At 34.4% G+C, this 12,672-nt stretch overlaps 2 protein-coding genes across 2 annotated transcripts in view; one reads left to right on the top strand and one right to left on the bottom strand.

Moving 5' to 3' along the window:
- Positions 1 to 7,491: 7,491 nt before the first annotated feature.
- LOC148083199 (type-4 ice-structuring protein-like) lies at positions 7,492 to 9,178 on the top strand. The gene is made up of 4 exons (XM_087786364.1): positions 7,492 to 7,577; positions 7,703 to 7,771; positions 8,592 to 8,715; positions 8,892 to 9,178. The coding sequence occupies exons 2-4, from the start codon at positions 7,723 to 7,725 to the stop codon at positions 9,091 to 9,093; spliced, it is 375 nt and encodes a 124-aa protein (XP_087642490.1). The 5' UTR covers positions 7,492 to 7,577; positions 7,703 to 7,722; the 3' UTR covers positions 9,094 to 9,178.
- Positions 9,179 to 10,055: 877 nt separating this feature from the next.
- Positions 10,056 to 12,672, bottom strand: part of LOC148083198 (polyadenylate-binding protein 4-like) — an 11,475-nt gene continuing 8,858 nt past the window's right edge. The window contains exons 9-10 of the mRNA XM_087785671.1: positions 12,034 to 12,113; positions 10,056 to 10,336 (exon numbers count right to left, since the gene is read on the bottom strand). Of these exons, the coding sequence (XP_087641797.1) occupies positions 10,256 to 10,336; positions 12,034 to 12,113 (161 nt within the window). The 3' untranslated portion in view covers positions 10,056 to 10,255. The remainder of the gene's footprint in view (positions 10,337 to 12,033; positions 12,114 to 12,672) is intronic.

Here is a 12,672-nt window from a genome sequence, read left to right as displayed (position 1 = left end):
CTATAAACACTACAGCTAGCTTGATGCTATAAACACTGAAGCCAGCTTGATTCTATGAAGACTGCAGCTAGCTTGATGCTATAAACACTGCAGCTAGCTTGATGCTATAAACACTACAGCTAGCTTGATGCTATAAACACTAAAGCCAGCTTGATTCTATGAACACTGCAGCTAGCTTGATGCTATAAACACTGCAGCTAGCTTGATGCTATGAACACTGAAGCTAGCTTGATGCTATAAACACTGCAGCTAGCTTGATGCTATAAATACTGAAGCCAGCTTGATGCTATAAACACTGCAGCTAGCTTGATGCTATAAACACTGCAGCTAGCTTGATGCTATAAACACTGAAGCCAGCTTGATTCTATGAACACTGCAGCTAGCTTGATGCTATAAACACTGCAGCTAGCTTGATGCTATAAACACTGAAGTCAGCTTGTATGCTATGAACACTGCAACTAGCTTGATGCTATAAACACTGCAGCTAGTTTGATGCTATAAATGCTGCAGCTAGCTTGATGCTATAAACACTGAAGCCAGCTTGTATGCTATGAACACTGCAGCTAGCTTGATGCTATAAATGCTGCAGCTAGCTTGATGCTATAAACACTGAAGCCAGCTTGTATGCTATGAACACTGCAACTAGCTTGATGCTATAAACACTGAAGCTAGCTTGATGCTATAAACACTGCAGCTAGCTTGATGCTATAAACACTGCAGCTAGCTTGATGCTATAAAAACTGCAGATAGCTTGATGCTATAAACACTGCAGCTAGCTTGATTCTATAAACACTGCAGATAGCTTGATGCTATAAAAACTGATTAAAAATCAATAGCATTTCTGATGTTTTAAATACTTTTGTTCACTGTGACAGTATATGTATCAATGTCACTTTATATTATGATAGATATATTTAAGTTAGTGAGTTATAAAATACATTTTGACGGAATACAATCGTGTAAAAATTTAAAAAAAATACACTCATGACAAAATACACTCATGACAAAATACAAAAATACACTCATGACAAAATACAAAAATATACTCTTGATAAAATATAAAAATCCACACTTGATTAAATACAAAAAAAAAACTAATGACAAAATACAAAAATACACTCTTGATAAAATAAAAAAATACACTCATGACAAAATACAAAAAAAAAAACAATGACAAAATACACTCTTGATAAAATACAAAAATACACTCTTGATTAAATACAAAAATACACTAATGACAAAATAAAAAAAAAACTCTTGATAAAATACAAAAATAATATCTTGATAAAATACAAAAATACACTCTTGATAAAATACAAGATTACACTCTTGAAAAAATACAAAAATAATATCTTGACAAAATACAAAAATAATATCTTGACAAAATACAAAAATAATATCTTGACAAAATAAAAAAAAAACACACTCTTGATAAAATACAAAAATAATATCTTGATAAAAAAATTAAAAATAATATCTTGATAAAATACAAAAATATAATCTTGACAAAATAACTAAAACAAAATCTTGACAAAATACACTGTTGATAAAATACAAAATAATATCTTGACAAAATACAAAAATAATATCTTGACAAAATACAAAAATACACTCTTGATAAAATACAAAATAATATCTTGACAAAATACAAAAATAATATCTTGACAAAATACAAAAATACACTCTTGATAAAATACAAAAATACAATCTTGACCAAATAACTGAAACAAAATCTTGACAAAATACAACGATACAATCTTTAAAAAACAAAACAAATACAATATTAACAGGAAAAAATACTATTCCTCCAGTCATGGTTAGTTCTAGTTAGTTCTGGTTAGTTCTGGTTAGTTCTGGTTAGTTCTGGTTAGTTCTGGTTAGTTCTGGTTAGTTCTGGTTAGTTCTAGTTAGTTCTAGTTAGTTCTGGTTAGTTCTAGTTAGTTCTGGTTAGTTCTGGTTAGTTCTAGTTAGTTCTGGTTAGTTCTGGTTAGTTCAGGTCCCAGAGTTTAATGTATTTATACTTCTTTGTGTTTCTTCTATTGTTTTATTGCAGGAAGTTTGAATGAAAGTTGTCGTCGTCGTTCAAACACTGAATAAACACGATAAACACGATAAACACGATAAAGACTCTTGAATCTTGAATCTGACGGTAGTTGATTCATTTAGAGTTTTCTAGAAGGTAAACCAGGATCTGAAGAGAGTTTTCTGCAGGACTTGAAGGCAGCAGAGAAGAAGAAACCTGAGCCTTCCTTCCTCCTCCTCCTCCTCCTCCTCCTCCTCCTCCTCCTCCTCCTCCTCCTCCTCCTCCTCCTCCTCCTCCTCCTCCTCGCCCCCCTGAGCCTCCCCTGACCCCCGGCTCCAGCAAACAACGAGGTCCACGACTGAAGATCTTGAGATGATTCCAGAGAGTTAAGAACGTGGATCGTGATCGTAGGTGTTGCTGATGAACGTCGTCCTCCTGGAGGAACAAAGAGCTTCTTAAGGGAGGAAACGTGAGCTTCTATTGTGCGGAGCTGCTGGAGCCAGAGAGTCATAAGTCCTGCTGTGGTCTGGGAGGAAGCCAGAGAAGATCTGGAAGGAACAGAGAAGAAGCTGTTGTTGAAAAATCTTCTCAGGATTTTCTCAAGTGAGACTGAAGTAGAAGTTATTAACCCTTGGGTCGTCTCATAACACACGATTATAGACCCTGAAAACAAATATGTTTGTGGTATCCCTTGTGTTATCTTAGAGTCAAGGTGACCCGAAGGCCTGAAAACAAATGTGTTTGTGGTATCCCATGTGTTGTCTCTGGGTCAAAGTGACCTGAAGGCCTGAAAACAAATTTGTTTGTTGTATCCCTTGTGTTATCTTAGAGTCAAGGTGAACCGAAGGCCCGGAAACAAATGTGTTTGTCGTATCCCTTGTGTTATCTCAGGGTCAAGGTGACCCAAAGGCCCGGAAACAAATATGTTTGTGGTATCCCGTGTGTTATCTCAGGGTCAAGGGGACTTGAAGGCCCGAAAAAAATGTGTTTGTGGTATCCCTTGTGTTATCACAGGGTCAAGGTGACTCGAAGGCCCGGAAACAAATTTGTTTGTGGTATCCCTTGTGTTATCTCAGAGTCAAGGTGACCCGAAGGCCCGAAAACAAATTTGTTTGTGGTATCCCTTGTGTTATCTTAGAGTCAAGTAACCTGAAGGCCCGAAAACAAATGTTTTTGTGGTATCCCTTGTGTTATCGCAGGGTCAAGGGGACTTGAAGGCCCGAAAACAAATTTGTTTGTGGTATCCCTTGTGTTATCTTAGAGTCAAGGTGAACCGAAGGCCCGGAAACAAATGTGTTTGTCGTATCTCTTGTGTTATCTCAGGGTCAAGGTGACCCTAAGGCCCGGAAACAAATATGTTTGTGGTATCCCTTGTGTTATCTCAGAGTCAAGGTGACCCGAAGGCCCGAAAACAAATTTGTTTGTGGTATCCCTTGTGTTATCTTAGAGTCAAGTAACCTGAAGGCCCGAAAACAAATGTTTTTGTGGTATCCCTTGTGTTATCGCAGGGTCAAGGTGACCCGAAGGCCCGAAAACAAATTTGTTTGTGGTATCCCTTGTGTTGTCTGACTTAAAGAAATATACAGTTTCAATCTAAATAAAGGGAAAAAGTAGCTTTTATTTGGTTTCTTTATAAAATAAAGTGCCCTGAAAGAAAATTAAAAATTAAAAAGTGCAAAAAAATTCAATTAAAAAAAATTGATTATTAAATAAAGTTTGAAAGCCTTGATTAAAAATGAAATTGTTTTGTTTGATAGAAATAATCTTTTTTGAGTTTATTTGACACATTCTTGTCTTAGTTATTAAATCCTAGAAAATGTCAATTAAAGACTTTTTTATTTTAATTAAAGCAACTTCTTTTTTTGATTTTAGCAACATTTCCTTTGGTTGAAGATTTTGTTTTTAATTGAAGCACCAGTTATTAAATAATGATAAAAACAAATCTACATTCATAGTAGTCAGAGCAGAAAGCTTCTAAATATACTCAAGTTTTTTAATCAAAAAACATCAACAACTTTGGACCAAGTGTAACATCCTGTCCAACCAATGATGGAATCACAGGCGACCTCGTCACACAACAGTCATCAACGGGTCAAAGTCCGGTCGGATCCAGATTCCCCAGTAATCCTGTTGGTGCTGACGAGAACTACGTCCATATCTAGGAAAAGTGAGTCATCAGGGAAAACTTTATCAGGCTCATTTTCGTAGAACTTTATTGAGCTCACACAGTTCACGATGTGTTGCATAAACACCTGGAGTTGATCTAGATTGTTGAACCAGGTAAACAATTTATTGTTGAAAAATATAATCACTTATATTTTATTTGACACTTAAACACAAATGAACACATGACATGAAGGTCAAATGACATAATCTAATAAATAATGGACATCGATGCAGTTACTGTTCGTACCATAAATAACGTGAAAAATAACATAAATGCAAGTATAAAAATTGTTTGATTATAGTTGAAAATTGTTAGATTGTAGTTGAAAATTGTTTGATTATAGTCAAAAATTGTTTGATTATAGTTGAAAATTGTTTGATTTTAGTTGAAAATTGTTAGATTATAGTTAAAAATTGTTTGATTATAGTTGAAAATTGTTTGATTATAGTTGAAAATTGTTTGATTATAGTTAAAAATTGTTTGATTATAGTTGAAAATTGTTTGATTATAGTTAAAAATTGTTTGATTATAGTTGAAAATTGTTTGATTATAGTTGAAAATTGTTAGATTATAGTTGAAAATTGTTTGATTATAGTTGAAAATTGTAAGGTAAGGTAAGGTAAGGTAAAACTTTATTGATCCCTCAGGAGGTCTCCTTCGGGAAATTGTTTTTTACCAATAGCCAGCAATTTTTCATAAACAATACAAAGTAATAAATAAAAATTAAATAAGAACAAGAACATAAAGGGAAAGAACAAGATGACTCAATCAAGTCTAAAGATAAAAACAAAGAACATAGGTCAAAGAAAAACAACAAAGACAAAGGATACAAAGACTAACATGGAACAGAACATCCAGATACTCTCACTCCACTCCTGCCCCCGAACTCAGAATTGTACAATTTAATAGCCCGAGGGATGAATGAGTCCCTGAGTCTATTTGTTTGCACCTGGGTAGGAGCATTCGTGCACTCATTCTGCTTCTCTGCTCACTGATGACAGTGCTGAGACTCAGCACTTGTTTGATTATAGTTGAAAATTGTTAGATTATAGTTTAAAATTGTTTGATTATAGTTAAAAATTGTTTGATTATAGTTGAAAATTGTTTGATTATATTTGAAAATTGTTTGATTATAGTTGAAAATTGTTTGATTATAGTTGAAAATTGTTTGATTACAGTTGAAATTTCTATGAGTGTGCAAGTATGATGTATACAATTTTTTTGGGCGTGATTCAAATCGTTCAACTGTATAAAAAGTATAAATATATTCAAAACTGATGTAAAGGTTAATTGGTCACAACAATATAATTAAACCATTTCTACATAAACATGTAAAGTTACTACTCTTGTGAATGTTGACCTGAAGTATGACATCACCTGCTCCAGATGATTTCGTCTCCATCAATGAGGCGACCGCGTCGATAAAGATAAAATGTTGGCAATAAACTGCTGATATGACAAAAGATCCTCCACGTGTCCGAGTTCAGCTCAAATGTCCGAATGTTGTCATCGTCACGGTCTGATTCTTGGTGTGTGGTAACATCTGAGTCTCAAAATTACTGCAAACCTCATTTTAAAAAAGTATTACTTAATACTTACGTAATTTAGTAATTCAAGAAATGACAATCAATTACATTTTTAATTCTTAAAATTTTAATCTCGTATCTGTATTTCTTGATTCAGTTTTTTTCCATTTATTTTCTATTTCGCATTTAGATAACATTCGGATCTTTGACTGAGAAATGTATTCTATTTAAACGGTTAGCTTTAGCAACAAGCTAGATTATAAGATATATTTAGCGTTAGGGAAGGGTTAGCACTAATGTTAGCACTACGTTTGTAATGGGTCCAGATTATTGCCAGTGTTTTGGCTATGAATAGCTTTAGCATTACATAGCATTCAATTAGACTGGTCCAGGCTATTGCTAGCTCACATCCTAAATAATTGACCTACCTTTAACAACTAGCTAGGTTGTTGGATACGGGTAGTTTAAGGGAAAGGTTAGCATTAACGTTAGCATTACGTTAGACTTGTAGTGGCTCCAGATTATTGCCAGTGTTTTTTTCCACGTAATTGAGTTAGCATTAGCAAGGTCTATTACTACCTGTTGTCCTATGTAACCAGGTTAGCTTTAGCAATGAGCTACGTTGTAGGATAAAGATAGCTTTAGGGAAACAATATTATTAACCTTAGCGTTGTATTAGACTTGTGACGGGTCCAAAACTGTTTCCACGTAATTAGGTTAGCTTTAGCAACAAGCTAGGTTTTTGGCAATGTATAGCTTTAGCATTACATAGCATTAAATCAGACTTCGTCCTGGCTATTGCTAGCTCATATCCTTAATAATTGACCTAGCTTTAACAACTAGCTAGGTTGTTGGATACGGGTAGTTTTAGGGAAAGGTTAGCATTAACGTTAGCATTATGTTAGACTTGTCTTGGCTCCAGATTATTTCCAGTGTTTTTTTCCCACGTAGTTGAGTTAGCATTAGCAAGGTCTATTACTACCTTTTGTCCTATGTAACCAGGTTAGCTTTAGCAACAAGCTAGGTTTTTGGCTACGTATAGCTTTAGCTATAATAATAATATAATAATAATTGTTTTTTAACAATCTATAAAGTTTTACCTTACCTTACCTTAGCATTACATAGCATTAAATTAGACTGGTCCAGGCTATTGCTAGCTCATATCCTTAATAATTGACCTAGCTTGAACTAGCTAGGCTGTTGGATACAGGAAGTTTTAGGTTAAGGTTAGCATTAATGTTAGCATTATGTTAGACTTGTGACAGACTGTTGTAACAACATGCTTATACATACATACACATATACATAATTATTTTAAAATTGAAAACTAGAAATCCCTCAATACTTTCTTTTTTAAAGGAAATTATTTCATCATCCAGAAATGACTCCCAGCTAGACAAAGAAACTTTATTTCTTCTGTTTTAATGAACTAATATTGTGTTTTCTCTGTCGTCGTTAAGATTATTGTTGATTAGCTTTTCCTACTTTGTCTTCACTTCAGGTTTTTCCTTCAAATCCGTCCAGGAATTTACACTGAACTCCGGTAAACTTGAAGAAACATGACGCCAGCAGCTGATTCTATCAATTGATGAACTCACAGTTCACCGATGAGTTGTTATCAGCCCACGATAAGATCCACAATCGAGGAGCAAGAACTGGACTTTGTTCTGGAACTGCCGGTTGGAGGGAAAAGAGGACAGTTCGAGTTTTGATCACAAACCAACAATCCTGAGATAAATATTGACGTTCGACCGGCCAATCAGATTTCCCGGCAGGACGAGGGTTGATCTCCGGGAGAGTATAAGTACTGACGTCCTGCTACGGGTCGGTACCATCCGGTCCCATTTGTCCTGCGGTACAGGTGAGTCTCCGAAGACTAGGATCACTTGACGACAAGGATTTTGTTTGGAATTTTCTCGTCTTAAAAATATTATTTTAAAATTCTTTTTTTTCCAATGTATACTGAGAGCGTTTTGTTGTCCACAGGTCGACTCCAGACAGCAGCCATGAAGTTCTCTCTCATCGCCACCATCGTCGTGCTCGCACTGGCTCAAGGTACGACTTTAGTTTATATTTTCTATTAGGTTGAAATCAAGCACAACTAGCTGCGGCTCTTCTCAAGAAATGTTAACTTTTATTGCCATCATTTTTGTTTCATTTGCTATTAAAACCGAACTCATTTTAAGGTATTTTCTGTAATTAAAAGTAGAAAATATCATTATCAAATATGACGTTTACCAATTCTGGTTATAGTTTTACACTGCTTTACTATAGTATTAACATGCGGCCCTTTGTCTTTATTTGTGTGGCCCTCATGAGGTCATGTACAAACAAAGACTTTTATTATTTTATTTATATAATTCCTATCTAGTCTCTAAATATGACTGTAGGGTTTATGTTTTATGATTTATGTGAGTATTTATTGGCCATTGGAGGGATTTAAGTGATTATACAAATTATACTTGCTTTTGTATCAGATTTCTTTTAATAATAAAGAGATATAAAATAAAACAAGATAAGAAATTGTAGCATATTGATCTCGATTTTATAGTTCTTGCTTCAGCCACTGTATAACATGAGGCCCCTCAGGAAATTCAACTGCCCACCACTGCTATAAAGGCTAACGTTATTAGCATTAAAATTAGCATTGCAATAATTCACGATATTGTAATTATAGTTAACAACAGTTTTAAGTATAAATGATGACTAGCATTAGCTTAAATATATGACTATACAATCACGTTAGCTTTAGCCACGCGCTAAGTCGTGAGAGGTTAGCATTAGCATTATTGCTGGGGTTAGCTAAGGGGTTGAAATGTAGGCCTCATACAGTAAATATGTCTAATAACCTTTTGTGTGTTTTTTGTGTTCTCAGGAAGCCTTGCACAAGAGTTCATGGACCTGGAGAAGATCAGTCAATATGTCGAGGCCATGAAGACCAAGATCACTCAGGAACTGACGGAGATCATCGCAACTCACGACCTCGCCAACCAGGCCTCGTGAGTAAAGAACACAATATCGTCTTTTTGACGTCATAGCGATCAAAAGACAGAACAGTGATGTTCATGTTAGCTTGTGATCATTCATGTTTTTGATAAATAAAAATGAGAAGAACTAAGTTCTAGTTCAGATGAAATACTTGATCCTTCAGTAAGTGGTTTGTCGCCCCCTGCAGGACCTTCCTGGAAGCGAAGAAGACTGAGATGGAGCCCCTGTTCAACCAGTTCCAGGAGCAGGTCAAGTCCGCCACCGCCAACATGGAGACCCACGCCGCCAGCATGCAGACCCAGATCCAGCCCATCGTGGAGAAGTTCCAGCAGCAGATGGAGGTTCTGGTCAAGGATCTGACCGACAAGGCCAAGGCCATCGGCAACTAAAAACGTGTTTGGAGCGTCTCACTCCGGGAGTGAACGTCTATTTATTGTCTCACCAACCAAAAGCACAATAAAACCTGGAACACATTCCCGTCGCTGTGGGTGTTTTTTTCCCATCATGCTTTTCACTATGATAACAGTTGAGGTCCAGAGTCAACAAACATGGCGTCAGACAAATAAATACATTGAATTAAGACGGATATTTATCAAAATGAGGGCAAAGATCAGGATTTCACGTTATCAACACAGTTGTGTATCAGTTGTGTTTAGTGTATGAGGGTCAAAGGTCACATGATCAGTTCACACACAAAGTATATCAGTGACATCAGAATATTAATGATTGAATTCTACAGTTTAAATGTTTAAACGCTATTTTTTATTATTTAACTGTTTATTGTGTATATTATTGTTTTTTTAATATGTAAATCATTTCAGTAGTTTTGATTGAATTTGACTCTTTTTATTGTATTTCTATTATTCATTATTTTATTCTATAATTTAGAACATTTATTTTCATATTGTTGGAATTTTAATACTAAACTCTATGTGTAAAAAAGGTTTTTATTCATTTTGTATAATTCTTTTTAATCAATTAATAAAACTAAAAAAAAAGTAACCTTTTAAGGCATAAATATTTAATCTATTGATTGATTTTTTTAATAGTATTTCACTGGTAGTTAAGTACTAGTTAATACACTAGACTTGATTGAACCTTCAGCAAATCATCGTAGCACAATAATAACACCCTTAATAACATAAAAATATTGAATTTGTCTCAATGACACACATCTTGTTTCTATATTTCAGACTAAACTTTATTGACAAACCGTTTGAGACAATCTCAAATCTTTATCACATTTGTTTTCTTAAATCATTAATTTAATTTCAATATTTATTCACTAACTATACAGAGAAGTTTGTCTTTTTATATTTTTAAATATTGAAATCTAAGTAAAGGGGTGAATTGTAAATAAAGGTATTTAACGTAGTAATAGTTCATTGACAATAAATTGAGCTTCATATTGAAACTGGATTTTATCTACGGATTATATATTTTTGGATGTTTTTTCTTCGACGACTGAAGAACATTTCAAATGTTAAGAAAAGAAGGAATAATAACATCTAAAGACTGATCTGGAAGAAGATTCTCTCGTCTTTTCTGACTCTAGTTGCATCTGATCGTCTCTTCCTTGACCTCCAGCTTCATGGTCTGTTCGTCTTCTTCTCCGGTTGTTGCCGCCATGACCTGGAGCACAAATGACAGCTGTTAATTAATCAATATTAATAATAATATCTTTTTTATTCAATTATAAGATGTTTTAGGAGGTATGTATGTTGCACTCAATATATATAACGTCCACCAGAGGGCGCTCTGGTTCCTCAAGCTTGATTTCCCTTAAAATAGTCATTTATAGGGGTTTGTATTGGCATAAATATGACAGTCTTGTATGTATAGCGATATATATAGAGATAGTGTAGTAACAAGTATATATGTGTAGTAGTACTTGACTCTGGTGTTGTAGAATTTACAGACCACATGACTCTTGATGAATTTGTAACTTTGATTTGTTTTCAAACCAAAATATGTCCAAACATCAGCTTTAAAAGCTGCTGGAGTCACTGTATCCTCTCGTCCTCAGTCATAACCAGGATCAGGCAGAATATAATTGTAGCTGTGAGGTAAGGTAATACTTTATTGATCCCTCAGGTGAAGGACATAATGACTGCTGCCATATATAGGCTGGAAGTTTTTTTGCAACACAAAAATGAATTAACGCTGTGAATATTGTTAATATTATTATATATATATTTTTTAAATAGTTATTTTTATTTTATGAACAATTAAAACAAGAAATGACTATAATATAATATAATATGGTTTAAAAGTCAAATTTTAAATATTAATCAATTCAGTGCTGTTGAATATGTATGCAGTATCTTGAAGAACAAATATAGCAATATTTAAGTTTTTCAATATTTTTTTACACACAAATAATTCAACATACGTTAAATCAAACAGACCTCTTCATTTATTCATCAATTTCACCACAAAAGACACACTTTCTAACCTATGAGTAAACGTTTAACCCAGAGACACCAAACTATTTGACCAGACATATAATAATTACATAATATAGATTTAAAAAGAAAATCAATTAACTAATTTTGTTCAAATACTAATAATAATCGTTTCTGTGTTAAACGAAGAACGATTCTAAATTAAAAATATTTTAACATTATTTGACTCTGTAGTTGTTGACAATGAAATATTTATTTTCCTCAACAAAAATAATAAAAATCAGCTTTTGTTTATCTTTTTTATTAAACATTCCCGAGGCCTGCGACAGGAAATACCTTTGCTGCACAGGAAGTGAACAACATGAAGGTTAAAATCAATTTTAATTAAACAATATATATAGTTTCTTCCAGAATATTATAGAATATGCATAAAAGTTTCCTGATGTTGAAAGTTAAATAGCAAAAAGTGTAAAATCCTGCTTAAAAATTGAATTTATTTCAGTTTTTGCTTCTGTAGTTAAGTAAGTAAGTTATTTTTATTTATATAGCTTTTCCAGACCAGGGTCACAAAGCGCTTAAACAATCAAAACAATATTCAATAAAGTATATACTTTAAAGATCAAGATAAAATTGATAACACAACAGGAGTTCCAGAAAATGTGTTTGATCAGGATCAATGACAAACACACACATTTCTAAACCACCACTGAACCGCACACGCCACTAAAGCTCATGTGGAATTCCCATGATTCATCCCGTGAGGCTCATTTTCCGACTGTACAAACAATCGGCCTGTTGTGGCGCCGCGACCGAAAACATGTGACGCTCTCGTGAGCCGCGGATGTGACGACGAGAGGCAAACGTTACAAACAATAACTTGTCGACCCTGTTTCTGAACGACACAATGATTGTGTTATCATTTACCTGCTGCACAGGAAAAGGCACCTGGAAGTTCCAGTTCTGTTGACCGTCTGCTGCGTAGATCAACCCTCGGTTAGCGGCGACTGCAGGTGAGAAGAGACACATGTCAATCAAAAAGGCGATCAATATGTCGATATAAATCGACAATTTAAGTCTGTTTGATATTTTATTCTGTTTATATAAGCACATTAACAACTTTATGACTCTACACACTCACAGAAAAAACATGTTTGTGAACGTCCTGCTGATTGGACAAGCCCCGCCCACAAGTTAGTAAATCAACCAATGGGCTGCTTTCTTTGTCATAAGCCCCGCCCCATTGAGTGACAGCACTATAAGATGTGATTGGATCATTCATGTGTCAATCGAAACAGCTGATTTAGTGTTTGGAAGACGATTAAAGTCATGACACAAGTGTAGTTAATTGTGTTTACATTGACTCGTGTGGTTATGAAGGTGCCTCAACATACATAAATAAATAGATGCTAAGTATACAGTATAACGTTATGAAAAAGTATATAAAAGACATTAAAAATGTGAAAGTTTGCCCAATAATTATTACATGTATAATAGCTATGGTGTGGAAGTCGTAAAGGATCTAGTGTAACGATACGTGTTATGAGAGGTATAACCATATAATAT

Source organism: Callionymus lyra, chromosome 3 (assembly GCF_982586985.1).
Source record: "Callionymus lyra chromosome 3, fCalLyr1.hap1.1, whole genome shotgun sequence".
In the NCBI taxonomy this organism is placed as follows: Eukaryota; Metazoa; Chordata; class Actinopteri; order Syngnathiformes; family Callionymidae; genus Callionymus; species Callionymus lyra.
The sequence above is the reverse complement of the archived record's forward strand: the minus strand, read 5'-3'. Positions and strand labels throughout refer to the sequence as shown.

Coding starts and splice junctions, on each gene's coding strand:
- LOC148083199 (XM_087786364.1), top strand. CDS start 7,723: ATGAAGTTCTCTCTCATCGCCACCATCGTCGTGCTCGCACTGGCTCAA. Junction 7,772..8,591: donor CGTGCTCGCACTGGCTCAAG/GTACGACTTTAG, acceptor TTGTGTTCTCAG/GAAGCCTTGCACAAGAGTTC. Junction 8,716..8,891: donor GACCTCGCCAACCAGGCCTC/GTGAGTAAAGAA, acceptor CGCCCCCTGCAG/GACCTTCCTGGAAGCGAAGA.